This window comes from Hydra viridissima, unplaced genomic scaffold, assembly GCF_058129835.1.
Source record: "Hydra viridissima isolate aposymbiotic clone 2 unplaced genomic scaffold, HvirCarnegie_v1 scaffold_11, whole genome shotgun sequence".
NCBI classification, from domain to species: Eukaryota; Metazoa; Cnidaria; class Hydrozoa; order Anthoathecata; family Hydridae; genus Hydra; species Hydra viridissima.
Window position 1 is genome coordinate 8,630,082 of NW_028324310.1, and position 17,880 is coordinate 8,647,961.

General features: G+C 29.2%; 1 protein-coding gene across 1 annotated transcript; it reads left to right on the forward strand.

The window, feature by feature from the left end:
- The first annotated feature begins 9,890 nt into the window (after window positions 1-9,890).
- On the forward strand, window positions 9,891-17,078 carry LOC149882030 (G patch domain-containing protein 1-like). Its single transcript, XM_090067019.1, has 8 exons — window positions 9,891-10,265; window positions 10,349-10,575; window positions 10,914-11,144; window positions 11,490-11,634; window positions 11,929-12,202; window positions 12,297-12,491; window positions 12,666-13,168; window positions 15,723-17,078. The coding sequence occupies exons 1-8, from the start codon at window positions 9,911-9,913 to the stop codon at window positions 16,853-16,855; spliced, it is 3,063 nt and encodes a 1,020-aa protein (XP_089923145.1). The 5' UTR covers window positions 9,891-9,910; the 3' UTR covers window positions 16,856-17,078.
- Window positions 17,079-17,880: the final 802 nt, after the last annotated feature.

A 17,880-nucleotide genomic window follows, 5' to 3' on the forward strand; every position in this document is an offset into this window, starting at 1 on the left:
GTGTTTAATGCTAGAAGTACTTGCTAATGTTGATCAAAACGTTTTTCAACTTTAATATGACAAGAAAAAAATGCTATTTTACTTTCAAACATTTCTTTTTAACCGTACGGTCAATAACCAAACTTTCACCATTCGTTCAATAACCGGATACCCACCTACTGTGTAGTGAAAAGAGCAAAATCCATTAGGTTTTCACATTCACCTTTTTTTTCACTTTTTTTTGAACTTCAGGAATTTTATGCATTCCTAGCTATTATGATAACCTCTGGCGTCAACAACTCAAATACTGACAATACGAAGGATATGTGGCAGTCGTACTTAGAGCATCCCGCCATCGGAAATTGCGTAAATGCGTAAATTCCGATGTGAGAAATAGTTTATAAAGGTGACTCCTATGTGATGCGATGGTGAGGAATGGTATCATATCGGAGGTGCGATGTAGTCCGAGGCAGATGGGGAGAATTTCAAGCACTCTCCGATATATTTCGAGATTTACGCATCATCGTACGATATTTTCGCGTAATTTCACAATAAATCGTATTTAAAGTGTAAACTCGTAATATTGTGGTATTTCCGATGTATTTATCTATAATTACGAAGTTTTCGCAAAATTACAGCAAAATTTTGCAAGCCACTACAAACCATCGGAAAATATCGGAAAATAAAAAGATTAAATCACATAGGAGTCACCTTTATAAACTATTTCTCACATCGAAATTTACGCATTTACGCAATTTCCGATGGCAGGATGCTCTAGTCGTACTCATATCCATTGTATCGTGCAGCAATGGGCATCAATCGCTTTTGGAACATCATTCGTTTTATTCGATTAGATGATGCCAATACTCGTGCTTAACGCATGGAGATTGATAAAGCTGCTCCAATACGAGACATTTGGACAATGTTTAATAATAATTTAGCAAAACATTATAACCCAACAGAGCACCTGACCATCGACAAGTAACTTTACCCATATCGGGGTTGAACTAAGTTCACTCAATATTCCATCAAAGCCAGCCAAGTATGGAATTGAAGTATAGTGGATATGTGATGCAGAAAACTCGTATCCTCTCACAGATCAGATTTACACTGAAAAATCGAATGCCGGTCGTGAGAAAAATGTTGGTGAGAGAGTTGTAAAAGACTTGTTAGCACAATACAAAGGATCGAGTAGAAACATTGCAATGGATAATTACTTCACTTATTCTGCCATTGGCAAAATCTTTACTATCCTGAGATCTAACGATTGTTGGCACATTAACGAAAAATAAGACATGCATTCCACCAGAAATGACTGCATTGAAAACACGAGAAGAACTATCCACCGTGTTTGGTTTTCATAAAAAAGCAACCATGTGCAGTTATGTGCCCAAAAAAAACAAAGCAATGATTATATCATAAATGCATCAGGTAGTAAAGATTGGTGATAATGCAAAGAAAAAAGCAGAAATTGTTGAATTTTACAACTTGTCAAAAGCTGGTGTTGACACAATGGATAAAATGCTTAGTAGATATACTACTAAAAGATTAACTCTTTTGGGGATCCGAGCAGTCATAAAAGTATTTTACAGGGGCGTTAACAAATTCTACTTTGGAATGGATACCCAGGTACCTGGTTACTGACCAGACGGTTAAAAACAATGTTAATTTATATAAACCAAAGTCATCTAAAGAGACGCAGCAAAACATTTTAAAACTTTTAAAGTTGCTGTTTTGTAAAGTTGTTTGGCATATTTTTTACTTTTGGCAACTGTGCTATATATGCTTATACATTCTGTGTATAAGCAAACGCCGATGTTAAGATTTATTTTAAGTATAAACTGATTGTCAATGTTCACTTAATTTAGATTGTCTTCCTGAACGATGCTTGTTTACAAATTGATTTTCATTCTTATATCTTTTATTATTATTTTGAACAATACTTTGTTGTCTTCGTTGTCAGTTATAGTAGCAATATATTTAAAGTGATTGACTTCATTTTTAATATCATTATAATTTTTCACTCTTCGGCAGTCGCTTCTTTACGTTTCTCGTTTCTTTACATTTCGGAGACTTTTTCATCACTTTTTCATTTGTGCATTATAAAATGCGTTAAAATATAGCTTAAAGCTGTAAATGAGGTAATGGAATATAGGTTTGTTTTGACGGACTAGAGTTTGCTAAAAATTTCTAAATAAACCAATCTAGTTTTGTAACGACGTTTAGTCAGTGACAAAAGTAAATGGGCGATTCCATATTCAAGTGAGTTATTTTCAGAAAAATAAGTTTCAATTATCATCAAAGCTCAAGTTATCTTTGTGTTACTTTATGTTTGAAGATTCTTTATTTTGATTTGTTAACATTATTTGTGTTTGTTTTGTATTTTTAATTGCGACTTAAGGTTGTGCATCAATTTTTCTAAATAAACTGTAAATAAGTTGCTTATTGATTAAATAAACTATAAATAAGTTGCTTATTGATTTAAGCGTATAGCATTAAGAGGAACTGTTTTTTAAAAATTAACTACCACAAATTTAATACTTCATATTTGAAGTTTAAAAATTTAAATAACTTAAATAAGCTTCATTTGTTTAACAATATAAAAAATATTTGCTTTAGTTTTCCAACAATGTGACTGTCCCGTAAATAACAAATATGCCATTTTTGTTAAGTTTATGCTTAAAAAAAGTATGCAATAAGGGAATGGATTATAACAATCACAATAAACTACTTTTTCTAGATTTAAAACTAAAGATCTGATTATTGAAGCATTTCCTTAGAGCCTGCAGACAATGTTTGTTTTGGTCCTGTAAGCAATGGCTCATCGCAAAGTCTTTAAAGTAAGAAAACTTATCCAAAACACTTTGATATTTAAAAAATTCAAAATACAGTGAACTGTTTATAAAACTATCTTTTAACGGATAGAAAATTTTACGGAAAGTATTTCGAACATTTATACAACCTATTGACAATCCTTTTTTTCATTTAAGACCAAAATAAACATTAATGGCTAAAACTAATGCAGAAAGACAGAATAAATGGAGATGATTGAATCTTATTTTAGGAAGGGAAAAAAAAAAAAAAGAATATGTAAAGAAAAACAGAGGAAAAAAAAGGGAAGAATGCAGAAAGTTGCCAAAAGACAAAAAACATAAAGCTGATTCAGAAAGAAAGATTAAAGAAAGGGAAAAAAAGCTAAGCGGGGAAAGAAACTTTAAATAAAATTAATGAAACTATTTACTACAAGCAAATAGTTTCATTAACTTTATTTGAATAGCAACTTTCTTAAATGAAGAAACCAAGGAAAAAGTTTTTGAATTTTATGAAAATGATGATAATAGCCGTATGTCTCGTGGAATAAAAGAGTTACTATCAGAAATAATGGCAATAAAAAGCATATTCAAAAAAGACACATGCACATGAGCCTAAAGGAGACTCATGCCTTGTTTATAGCAGAAAATGAAAATACCAAGATTAGTAGAAGTAAATTTGCAAGTTTAAGGCCATTACATGTTCTCCTTAGTCGACAAACACCAGCTAATTTATGCACGTGCATCTATCATCAAAATGTAATTCTTTCACTGAAAAAGCTTTTTTTTTGCAGTGCAAATATACCTCTCTATTCAAACAAATTCCCAGACTCTTGCCTTCAATGCCCAAATGACCTAGTATGTTGGTTTAGTGAGTGTCAGCATGAAGAATGGGGTTTCAAAAAAAAGTATCAATTGCAGTGTGATAGTGATACTTCGGAAAATATTGTTGAGTGGAAACAGTGGCAAGATGATAATGGAAGGATGAAGTAATTAGTTCAAAGCACTTCAGTAGTTCACTTGTACGATCATCTGTGCTTATTGATGCCTAGCTTTTTAACTCACAGTTTTGTTAAAAGACAACGGCACAAAAGTTTAGAATCTGACAAAAATAGCACAAAAAAGGTAATTGGAATTGCAGTGATACAAATGGATAACGCAGAAAATTACAATTTTTTTTCTCGAGATGAGGTTCAAAATGCACACTGGAATCAACAGCAGGTAACTATCTTTACTTCTGTGAATTGGTTTCAAAATACGAAAAACTGTCATGCTATTGTTAGTGATTGTACTACTCATGATAAAGAAACATTAGTAAATCTTGATAAATTGATTCAAGGATGTTTTTGAGTTAAGAGACTAAAGGATATTTTTTAGTTAAGAGTTTGGACAGATGGTCAATCAAGCCAGTTTAAGAACAAATTTATTGTTGAGGTACTCAAAAGCTCCAAAAAATATATATGGATTGGCATCAAATGGAACTATAGTACAACTAGTCATGGAAAGGGACCTATAGATGGTTTAAAAGCAGTAGTTAAAAGAATTGCTTCCATTCAGGCTTTAACCAGAAAGGCTATTATTAACAATGCTTAAGATTTTTATCACGTAGTTTCAAATACTTACCAAAATTTTCAAACTGGAGTGAAGAAGTATATGCTACGAAAAAAATAATAGATGAAGAATTATCTTTTTTGATGCTTATTTCAGTTTTTTCATAAATATATATTACATGTCTTGACATTTTAATATGTTTGTAGATAACAATATATGTAATATAGAGATGTAATATTTAGAAATATCTGTCTATAGACATATATATATGTCTGTGTAATGTATTGCTAGTTTATAGAAATTATTTGATAGTTCTTTAACTTTTCATATTAAAAAATCTGTTTGTTATGGTTATTAACAAGCTACGTCCCGTAAGTAACGTTTATTTCTGTCCCCGTAAGTAACGCTTACTTATTTGATTTTTAATGCATATATAAATTGATAAAATTTTCTTTTAATTAATTTTATATAAAATAAAAGCTACTAGATTTATTTTGAGAAGCTCGTTTACATAGATTAAATAATTTGCTTGAAGTACTCAGATGAAAACAACAGGTTTAACGTAATGTTTTTTTGAGTCCCGTAAGCAACACACTATATAATGAAATATTGTTCCAAAACAATTCATAGTTGAAAGAATTTAAAATATACATTTGAACAATTAAGTGATTTCGGGATTATACATACCTATATGAACGTCTAATCTTTTAAAATAAAAAATATATAACTAAAAGGTTGGCATTAAGAAATTTGAAATGTCCCGTAAGTAACGGTGAATCGCCCAAATGTAACGTAAGAAGTTCAGACGGGCAAAAATTTGTTTGAAGAAAGACGAATGAAGCATTTTAAGTAAGGAATATCAAACCGATAATGAAACACGGTGAAAGCAATTTGATGGCATCGGAATGTATAGCGGCTAAAATTTAGTTTTTATTAATCATAAAATAACAAAAGAAATAAGCTAGACATTAAAGAAAAATTTATTTCAAAGTACAGAAAAACTTGGATTGCGAGATCGATTTTAGCTGCTGAAAGATAAAAATATACAACAAAACAAAATCCATAGTGAAGCATAGGCTGCTTTATAACACCCTTAGAATGCTCAATAATCCCCCCCCCCCTTCTATCATCAGACTTAGATCCCGTTCGGCGCATTTAAGAAGAACTGGATCGATGAATTTGAAGAGCTGAAACTAAAAACAAAAATGAATCGAAGAAACATCTTTTCCCAAGTAAAAGTTGAAGAAAACTATCTTAGTGTACAACAATTTCGAAATTAAATATTAAATTACTAATAATCGAGTGTTACGAAAATTTATTTTCCGGATTTGTTAAATGTACGAACACTTATTTTCGTCACTGTATATATTATATGAAATATTAATTCTTCCAAAATTGCATCATCACTAAAAAATTCACCAGAAATGCCATTCATACCAAAGTATTTTTTACACTCGTGTACCATTCAAACCAAATTAATCTTTAGAATCTCGTAACACTCAAATAGTAGCTTTTTATATAAGAGCATTTTACATACTGCTATAGTAAAATGTCTTTCCGAAATAGAAATCAGGTGCTATCATACAACTTAAGATACGAATATCTGAAAAAGTTCAATAATGGTTTACATTTCTCCGCTAATTTTGTAATATTTTTTTTTCTTTTTAGGATTATAAACTAAAATTATTAGAAATTCAACCATGAATAAATTTGCAATCGAAGAAAGAGTGAAGATAGTTGAATTTTATTTTGAAAAAAAGCACAATTCTTTTAGCACAAAGATCCTTTACGCGCCGCTTTAATGTTAGGTATTCTCCTACTAAGCCTACAATTAACTTGGTGAAGCATTTTCGAGAACAGGGTTCTGTTGCTGATAGGTCTCGACTTGGATGAGGTCTCTCAATACCTACGCCTGAAAATGTGCCGCACAGTATTGAGAACAATCCAACCACATCGAATCGATGACGTTCTCAAGGACTTGGAATCTCACGAGATTTTGTAATACCGAAAGCCTACGTAAAGTTTATGCTTTAGCCTTATGTGCAATTGCACATACGGCTAGAAGGAAATATATCTTGGGATCCCAAAACATACCGCAAGGATCATTAAAAATAATTATAAGAAAAATAAGATAAACAGACTTGACTGGCCACCTCAGCATTCCAATTTGAATCTAATTGAACATCTTTGGAATTTTATCAACCAACTCTTTCTAAATAACCATACAAAAGATAAAGATGACCTCAAATGGGGATTTTCAGAAGCCTGTAACAATATGGGTCCTGAAGACATCAAGAATTTAACAAAATCGATAAATAATTAAATGTTCGCTTTTGATTGCTGAAAATATGATGTAAAAAATATATTGTATGTTTAACTTTGAGCCATTAAAATTGTATTCCTATTAGTATATACATTATCTACATACTTAATTTGTAATAAGCAAAAAATTTTTTTACTAATTTAAAAAGATAAGATGAACTCTGCAAATTATATTCAAAGATTTCCAGTTTTCTCAATTATAAAGAATCCCGAATGGTTGAAAGCAAAACATTTCTTTGAAGATCTATTGATATTTAGACTCCAAAAAACTAAATACGAATAACTCATAGCTGATTTTCTTTTTTTCGTGATGTGCATAACTAAAACCCATGAGTCAAGCCACTCTAGCAGTAATTGACTAATTAATTAGTGTTTATGGAGCACCTGATAGAGTAAATAAATATTTACCATCCGAATGAGGTTTAAAATGAAACAAAAGTTTTGTCAGTTTGAAGTACAGTTTCTAGAAAAATACTTTTCTTTAATTTCCCATTTCCAAAATAACTGATTTAGTCTAATTATTAATGTCTGATACTATCGGAGAATTTATCTCCTGCTACTATGATTCCAAAACGTCCGCCATTCAAAACGATGTAAATATTTTGCTTCAAAAATCTTATACTGCAGAGTTAAATTTAATAGTGTCTATAACCTAAGGTATTGATAAATATCTTTTGTAATAGACCTTTAGTATTCATGAAAAGCTTATTAGTAATTGAGATTCTTCGAGTTTAGTTCTGCTAAAATCAAGTTTTAACGAGTAGTGTTTAAATAAATATTTTTAAAATTTCGTTATAGCAATCCTTTGTTTATAATTTTTCTTCTAAAATATTAAAAAGTTTGTTAACGTTTTTGCTATTATTTTAAGATGGGTATGAGTTTGCATGCATAGAAGTTAATTTTACAAAAGTGTTTTGTTGATAGCTTATAACAAAAGCATGTGTTTCCAACTTCTCAAATATCCATTTTATTACTTATGTTATTCATTTTAACTATATAACAATTAATCAGATTTTTTAGAAAAAAATTTCTGTATGTTAAAAAGTATAGCACTTAAAGGAAAATATTTGAATGAAACGCAACAAAAACTTTGTTAATCAAGGAAATTCTTATAGAAAAGTACAAGAAGTTACAAGTATTTTTTTTAAACAGTAGGAGTTATTGTAAAATAGGAGAAAAAAAAAAGTCTGAAATCTTAAGCTTAAAACCTTTCATGTGGTGACAAATGTTAAAATAAAATTGTAAACATTTTTAGTCATCTTGAGCAATATTTAGAGGTTGTTCATGACTTTTTAAGTTTGAAGAATTTTGTAATTCTACGGTTGTTTTTTAATTTCAATTTCAAATACATCATTTACTTGGAATATTTCATTTCATAAGTATTATTAATTTTTTTGAATTAAGTTTAACATAATATACAACCAACTAAAAATATAAAACTATAAAACGTAACTACTAACAATGCAATATAATAACAAAATGAATTGATTGTAGAAAGTACTTGGAGTCAGTTTTTTAATCCTAGAACCCTGAATTCTTAATGTGTATTCATTTAAATAAGCAATGATTTCTTTGCTGATTTATCTTTGTATTGTTGAAAAATATTAACAACTTGCAATCATTTAATTATGATTATGCCTTTTTTGTATGCTTCAAGAGCATTTAAGATACTTTTCATTGAAATTCAACCCCCAAACATTAGAAAATAACTAATGATTTTAACATTACAATATCTTCAATTGACTTCAAATGGATATCAGCAACATTTCCAAATCATTTCATAATTTTCATGTTTGGTTTAGTGTTCAATTTGGAAATCTTTTTTTTGTTTTGTTTCCAATGAAACATGACTTTAATAAAGCAACAGTGCAATAAGTACAGCTGTTGCAGCCTGACTTATTTTTTCATCAATAGATTTGTATGTGTCAAATTTTTTTAGTAATGATAAGTATTTTATTGCAGCATTTTCAGGAAATATGCATGAAAACCATAAAGATATATACAGGAGAGATGCAAACAAATTAAAGGACAACAATACTCTTCTTTTGATGCCATTTTAAAACTGTTTTCTAATTATTTACATTTTGATATAATAGATGAAATTTGGCAACCAATGAGCATGGTAAAAGGCATCAGGCATGCAGAATTGTTTTATTCTATGAGTAATTTCACCAAGAAACAATGTTGGTTTTAAAAACTCTCTGTAGTCATCCCTTAGTTTTAGTTTTTTCTCTTTCTTGTTGCAAATAATACTGTTTCATCTTTTAACAAATTATCTTTCAAGTCTTAATTACTGAGGCAATTATATTCTTCTTGATTGATGAAATTCCATTGTTCTTTAAACTTTTAAATAATCATTAAAAAACATTACTTCTTTTGCTAAAAAAAAATTGCACTGCTTTTTAATGTATCTTTGTTTTGCCAGTTATGGTGAAAAAATCTTGATAAGTTTTGTTTTATTGAAGGAAGTTTGTTTCCTGATACAATTTTCTGAAATAGGACCAATCAACCACATAGTTGACTCACTTTGAGTCTGCTTTTTTGTTAAAACATTATTTACTTCTAATTAACTGAAATAAAAATTTAATTTGTATTAGCGAAATGTAGAATAAAACTATTGTACTTATTTTGATAAATTTTTTAGAAAACTAACAATCTTAAAATTGCTTTTTAAAATAAAGCAGACAGTGTCAATCAAAACCAAAAAAAAAAAAAAGTTGTAAAATAACTTTTCATTTTTGCCTTAGATAATAAAAAGGCTGCGGTATAATCTTTTTTAAATTGCATTCACTCAATGTCAAAAGTCTTGAGCAACCCCTAAACATAAACCAAATTTTGTTTTCATATTTGATGACAAATGTTCATATAAAAGGTTTTGATATGAACATTTTAACAACAACAAAAATTTACTATGCTGTGTGAAACCACCTAATTTGTAAAGTATTACAGACTATATGAAACATTTGAAATTTATACCAAGATGTTTGTGAAATTATCAAGTGATTTACAAAAAAAACTTTTTTTTTCCAAGTAAAAGTCTTTTTCCAAAAGTTATCAGAAAAAAAATTTCTATAACTAATCTAAGTTACCATATTTGCATCTTAAGTACAAATTTTTCCTATATGTATGTATGTATGTATGTATGTATGTATGTATGTATGTATGTATGTATGTATGTATGTATGTATGTATGTATCACATTAAAAAATAATTTTATTATTGTTTAGTATAAAGGTATAAATTTTAAAATGAGCAAAAGTGATAGCGATGATCAAGAGTATTATGTATCTATAGGAACACCTTTTGAAATAGAAGAGGATGAGCCTCTTCCAAAGCCTGTTAAAATCAGTGACCAGGTTGTACTTGATAAACAAGGTAGACAACGTTTTCATGGGGCATTTACTGGTGGTTTTTCTGCTGGTTACTTTAATACAGTTGGTTCAAAAGAGGGTTGGGTCCCCACAACATTTAAATCATCTCGTGGAGACAGGAAAGAACCGCAAAATATTTCTAAACCTGAGGATTTTATGGATGAAGATGATTTTGCTGATCATGGAATTGCCCCTAAAAAGTTGATAACAAGTGATAAATTCAGAAATGATGGTATTTTTTATATTTTTATATTTTTTTGACAATAATTTTGTTGTGTTTTTTATCAAGGGAAAAATAAGGTTTAATTTTCTCAGATCAAGAGATAGAATCACGCAAAAGGCTGTTACAAAAAGCTGTAGATGAGGGTGAGATTCATTCAGCAATACCTGGGGGTATTATCATGGATGATTTAGTAATACCAAGCAAAGCATCAATTGGTATTAAGCTATTGCAAAGTATGGGGTGGAAGCTCGGGCAAGGTATTGGTGAAAAAGTACCTATAAATCTGACTAATGACATTTTGAATGAATCTTCAAAAAAGGTGAGCAATTTTAAATAAGATGAAATGAAAATATAAATTGAAATATGCATTCCATGTAAAAATAGATTATTTTATCTTTTTTGAAAATAATATTTTGAATAAAAATAATGTCTAAAGTATTCCTTTAAAAGTTTGTAATAGTGAGAAAATGTGGTTTTTTACATCTAAATTTGTTCAAAGAGCATTTTTTTTTTATGGTAAAAGTTAAATAAACAATTTATGAATACTATTTCAGTATTCCCAAAGTACTGTCCAAATCCAGTGTGAATTTTTCTTTATTGTTTTTATTATGCTGCTAATTTATTTTTTCATTAAAATAAGACCTTGATCATTTTTAGATTTATGGGTGTATGCCACAAACTTCTGCACATGAAATGGACTTAAAAACAGCATCTAAATATCTTGCTCCAAAAGATATTCAGTCTTTCCAATTTCAACTAAAAGACAATGTCCATGGACTTGGTTATTCAGGTATAAATCCTGCCACTGCCATGTTTGGAGCTCCTCAGACCAATGATCAAAATATATTTCGACCCACAGGCAAAGAAAAAAGAGGAATTCGTGGCCAGGTGCTTTCATTTTTCACAATTTTAATTTCGTCATGTTGTCAATAAAATTGTAACAGTGAATGTAATTGTTTAACAAATTTAGTTAATTTTAAAACTGATTTTGTTTTTTAAAACAAGAAAAACAAGCTCAACATACTGGAAAAAAACTCTACTCAACAAAAATTTTTGATATGTCTTTGAATTTATGAAATCTATTGCAAATGTACATTTTTAAGTTTCTTAAATATTTATATGCGTACAAAAAAATAAAAGGAATTTTTTTGCAGATATATATTTGTTTGTTAAATCATTTATTCGGTTTTGAAATCCCTGTTTGATTTTATGTATTCAAATTGACTTTTAAAGGCATTTGGTGTTGGAGTATTTGAGGATGAAGATGATGACATATATTCAAATGACAAAATTTCAAATTATGATGTTGTTATGGCTGATGAAGAAGAAAAAACTAACCATGGCTGGTCAGGTGCACCTAAAAATGAAGTATTCAAAGGTAAAGATACTCAAACTTTGAGTGACTGCATTTTACAGTAATTAACATAATCAAAAAAATCATAAAACTTGCAATGAAATAATTTTTAGTTTGTTTATTACTAAATTATCAATAACTTTGTCTTAAATAGTGTTTAAAAAAATGCAATTGCTGTTAAAATGCCAATAATGTATATAGTCTAATTTAAATTACAAAATTGGACTTAATCAAACAAATATTATTTTAAAACCTTTTCAAAAACTGTTAAAATTTTTTTAGCATAATTTGTTTTTATCTTTTATCTGTTACTTTTAGGATGTTTGCCTGGTTTCATTGAGTCATCTGTTAAAACATCAATACCTAAACCAGTAAAAATGCTTGATTTACCATCTGATTTTCAACCGAAACATGTGTTTCACGATGATGGAAAGAAAAGTTTCTCCTCAGAAGTTAAGTTAACCTCAAAAGATCGCAGTATTTTGTTAGGAGAAATGCCAAAACCAGTTAGTCAATGGACTTTGCGTTGGGATAGTCAACCCATTCTTGATGAAAACAAAGAAAGCAAAGATAAAGAAGAAAAAAAAACAAAGTACATGATAGAATTGCTAAATAATATCTAATGAATAATATGGATTTTAAATAATTATTGTATCTCATACCGCTATAATTTTTTTTGTTAACAGGTTTACATCAAGATGGGATAAATCTCTTCTTGAAGAACGCCCCAAACAAAATGCAGAATCCTCTTCAGAACCAGCTCTATGCAAGAGTGATAGTCTATTTAAACCATTTGCTAAGTTCCCTGAAAAACAAGCTCGCTATGAAAAGTTCCTTGAAGCACAAAAAAGTGGACTTCAACCTCAGCTTCTCTATGATGCGTACATACTTAATTTCTTCAAATAGGCTGATGTTTTTTTTCTCAAAAAAGCTATAAACAATATGACTAATTTTCTTTCCTTCTTTTTTAAAGGTTTATAAAAGTTTAAAATCATTTTTTTTTTTTTTTTTTTTTTTTTTTTTAAATGAAAGTGTTCATAGCCTTATATATTTAGTTCGACTACAGAGTGGGAGCGTGAAAGAGAACTTTCTGAGTTTGCTAGAGCTGCCATCCTCTATCGACCTTTGTCATCTTCATTGCTAACAAATAGATTTACACGTGCAACTATGATATCAACAGATGAGAATCCTAAAAACCAGGATTTAGAAAATGGTGATGTTATGAACCATAAAAAAGCTGCTCAGTTAGGAATGTTTGGTGCTGCAACACGTACAGTGGTTGAGTGGAGACCAGAGCAGTTACTATGTAAACGTTTTAACATCCCTGATCCATACCCAAATATGAAAACAAAAGGAATACCTGAAAGAATTAAAAAGAAAGGATTCTTTTCAGATGCTTCATTTGAAGATGGTTTAAAAATGATAGAAAACAAGATTTCTGATGAAAAGCAAATAAATAAAGAGGATGAAAATATTTTTGAAGTAATTAAAAGTAAGACAGTCCTTCAGAAGAAGAAGTTCACTATTGGTCCATTATCGCATCTTAATGAAACAAATGGTAACTAAGTTTTTTCTTTTATTTCTGAGTTTGAAATTGACCTTAGGAAGTAACTATTTATTAAGTGTGTCTGGACAAATTGGTATATCCAGCCAGGTAGTAAAATAATCTGGTTGTTTATACCGGATATTTCATGTTTATCAATAATAAGAAAAAACTTGTTTTAACTATTGCTGCAGTCTTAAAGATACACAGTTTAGACATGATCAAATCATTTGATAATTGACAGAATGACAGAAACTAGAACACAAATTTTGATGTGCTCATCTTTTTGAATAATCTAATAACTAATTACGTTAAATTAAAAAATGATTTAATTATTGCTCAAGTTGAATTAAGATTAACTGATTTACACACAGTCAATCTTAATTCAACTTGAGCAATATTTAAATCAAATGATTTAAATATTGCTCAAGTTGAATTAAGATTAACAGTGCACAAAAACTACAGATTTTACCACTTCTTAAGCAACTTAGTATAAGAGAGACTTGATCTCAATTTATATGACCATCGTTTTCTAAAAAATAATAACAAATAAAATTACAAAATATAAGAATATAAGAATTAAATATAAATTAAAGATAAGAATTTTGTAATTATATTTTATTAAATAATGTGAATCAAAATAAAATTAGCAAACCAATTTTCAAAAACAACTACAAAACTTTTACAATGATTAAATTTAGATGTAACACTTAAATCAGCTATTTAAAAAATACAGTAAGTTATCATAATAAAATAATAATTGAATGGCTTTTAATAGTAATAAAAGTTGATAATCTTATTTAATTTTGGCAAAGTACTATTAAAAGACAAGTTTGTTGTAAATTTTCTTGTAAACAGAAAAAAAAATCTCACCTCCATTTTCTCAATATTTTGCAAGTTTTAAAAAGCAAGAGTTAAAGTCATTCTCAAATTGACTTTCTTTTTTTTTTTGCTTTTGGTGTTAAATGATTGGAACTAGTAGCAATATTAATAACTTCTGGGAAAGTTCATTTTTCTTTAGTTTTTTACTACAGCCCCTAATAGGATTGATCTTGCTTGCTCTCTTTTATCAATAGGATGAAATTTGAGCTTGTAGCGAGATCAATAATGGTGGATAAATCTCTCATCAATTTTGAATAGATTATCTTGAAAAAATAATCTCTTATTTAAAGATGCTAAAAGTTGTTTTCTTATTTGAACTGTATCATCTTTTTGATCAACTTTTGATAAAAATCTTTGTAAAGTACATATATTTGGAACTACTGTTGAAAACAACAAACCTCAGAGCTCATAAACTTAGTTCATAAAAAGGTTTTAAAATCTGCAATAGATCTTCAATTAATTTCCAATCATTTGATGTGAATATTGGCAGTTTGTTATGATTAGCTAAATATATTTGAACTGCTTTTTTAAGCTTCTAAAGTTGTCCTATCATTAAGTATGCACTATTCGATTAGATGGGGACATCATCCACTAAAAGTAGGGTTGTTTCATTTTGTTATTGTTGCAATAATTGAAATTCTGTACATGCCTTCGATGAATGATTAAAATGGCCTGCTACATGCTTAAGCTAATAGATCTATCACTAATATTTGGGATAAAACTGCATCATTAATTACAAGTTGCAATAAATGAATTATGCAATGGACTGACATAATTTGAGCAAGTTTACTTCCTAGAGACATTAGTAGCACCATCTTTAACTAAAATATTTCTTCTTGTTAAATTAATTTTTCAGCTTTCTGAAATATTGATGAATTCCCAGCTATACTTATTCCTGTGTGAGATTCTGGAAATACATATAGTACAGCCTATTTGCGTTCAAAAGTTTTTTTTATCCAATGTCCTGATTAAGAAATAAATGTTTCATTAGATGAGGAACAAGTCCAAATATCTGAACTGAAACTTATGGGCTGTGATTTTGTAATTTCATTAAAATCTTTTTTCTTTATATCGTCATACAAATGAGGAAGCGCTTTTTCTGAAAAAAAAAATGTCTGCTTGGGATTACCTAGGCTGTAAATGAGCCATTAAATCAATAAATCCATCATCTTCAGTAATACTGAATGGTTGGTTATCTAAAGGATCATCATAGCTACTTTTTTACATGTTTGATTTTTCATCATTAATATCCCATATTTTTTTTGATGAAATACTTTCTTTGATAGACATTTATTTTTTCATTTCACACATTTTTTTCATTTCACACATTTTCTTTAAAGTTAGCATGCTACCTTTTGAATGTTCTTGTGGAGTTGAAGATGTTGAAGGTTAATTATTATTTTTTCTTTCCTCTATTCAGTTTTAAATGAAACTTTTTGGCGTGATTGTGCAGTGGAGTTGTAGAAAACTATTTTATACAGTTTTAAATGTAAAGTTGTAGAAAATGATTTTTGACCAGAATTATTAGATCCCCTGCTTATCTGCTTTCCAAATGCAAATTGCTATCGATTCAGATCATTTATTTTAAAAAACTTCCAAACAAAGCTTGTCATTTTAAAATGTTTACCTTTTTGGTATTTTATAATATTTGGCTTAACTATTTATTATAATTTCCTAATCTTTCTAGATAGCGAACCAACTGTTTTTAAGTCTAGAATTTCAGAAGAGCAACTCAAACCACCTAGTATTGATATGTTTAAGGCTATCTTTGATGACTCGTCTTCAGAGAGCAATTCAGAAGAAGAGGACGAAGACAAGGATGATATAACAAAAATATCTTCTGAAGAAAAAAATGTCCAAATAAATCAAGAAAATAAATCTTCAATTACTGAACAATCAATCCATATTCAAAGTGTAAATATATCTAAGATCGTTGAAAGTGAAAGTTCTGTAATTCCAAAAAATAATACTGATCGTCCTGTTTCTGAAGAAGTTTCTCAAAACGCGACAATTAATAAATTCCCAGGGGAGATCACTGAAAAAAAATTGAATAAACAACCTTTTTCTCTAGCCTTTCTTAATGAAGATAGATACAAAGACTTCAAAGATTCCAAAAAAGGGTGCTCTATTAATTTATCAGAAATTTCGGTCAAAGAAGATTCAAAATCGAGACACGAGTATTCACGAAATCACAGTCGAAGCCCTGAAAACCGTTCAGGAAAATTAAGACACGAATATTCACAAAATCACAGTCGTAACTCTGAGAGTCGTTCAAGAAAATCGAAACAGGAATACTCACGAAATCACGGTCGAAGCCCTGAAAGCCGTTCAGGAATATCGAGACACGATTGTTCACAGAATCACGGTCGAAGCCCTGAAAGCCATTCAGAAAAATCAAGACATGCGTATTCAAAAAATCACAGTCGAAGCCCCGAAAACCGTTCAGGAAAAGTTTCACTTGTAAAAAAGTATGATAAATCCGATGATTTAATTATTAACTGCGAGAGCTCAAAAAAAGAAGAGGGCTCTACAGACGACTGGGTCGAAAATGAAATAAAATCGAAGTCCAAGAATAAGAAGAAGAAGAAGAAGAAGAAAAAGAAAAGTGTAAAAGATAAAAAAGAAAACTACTCAAGTGATTCGGGCAGTGATACCTCAAACGGATATATGAGTAAGAAAAATCCATTAAAGAAGGTTAAACAAAAAAAAACCTCTCTGAAGAAAGGAGATGACGTACCGACCAGTTCAGAAATTTATGAAAAGCTCAAATCTGTTTCAAGTACGATAAAAAAACGAGTCTCAGCTGCTGATTTTATGTAGGTGAATATGCCTATTAGGTTTTGACGAAAAATGATTTCTTATTTCAACAAAAACATGCATAATGGCATATTCACTCTTATATGAAGTTATGTGCAGAGAATTCTTTGCGTTTATTTTTATCTTTTTTTAAAATGTGTTTTTTAAAATGTGTTTTGATTCTATAAATTTTTTAAATCATTTAAAAAAAAAAAGAAACGGAGAGATTTGATAATCCTTGGTTTGACATTAGGTAGACTTTTAATCTTAACTAGAAGCATCTCTATACTTAATATTCGACTTACTTCTCTAGATTTATATTGAAATGGATGAGTGTAAGGTCATTTCCTTGAATCTTTTGGTGCGCAGTATTTCATATGCGATCTTTATCTTCGGCGTGTAGCATTACATCTGGGATCCATGGTGAGCAGCACTTCATCTGCGATCTTTTAATAACCTTAGTCATTATCAAATAAAATTCAATAGGTTAAACCTTCAGTAAATACACAGCATTAAAATAAAAAAAATTAGAAGAATTTGTTGAAGGGCATTAGTTTTTAGCAAACAGTATTTTTAACAGTTTGATACCCGAACAAAAAATTTTACTATGAAAAATAAATTTTGGCAAGTTTGTTCAGAAAAAAAATAAGTTTTTGATGAAATTTTTAATGATTATTCTGAAAGCAAGTTTAATCAAATAAAAAAAAAATTTTAATTTAAAAAAAAATCATTTTCTTTGCTCAAAACTTAAATTTTCAACGTTAATTACATATCCAAACGTTATAATGAACTGAGGTCTAGCACCTTGTATGGTTTTTGCCTCATTTTCTAACTGTAAATCAATAAAAAAAATTAATACAATTTGTTTTTGACAATGCCAAGACTTGATTCAGTAAAAATTTAGATCTAAAAAGTTAAACCTTAAAGCTTAATATTTAAAATTGTGATGCGCAATTACTGTATCCTTTAAGTAATTTTTTCCACGGGCACACCCATTGGTATGATGAAAATTTATTTCGGGTTTGAGTAATTTTTATTCTTTTAATTGT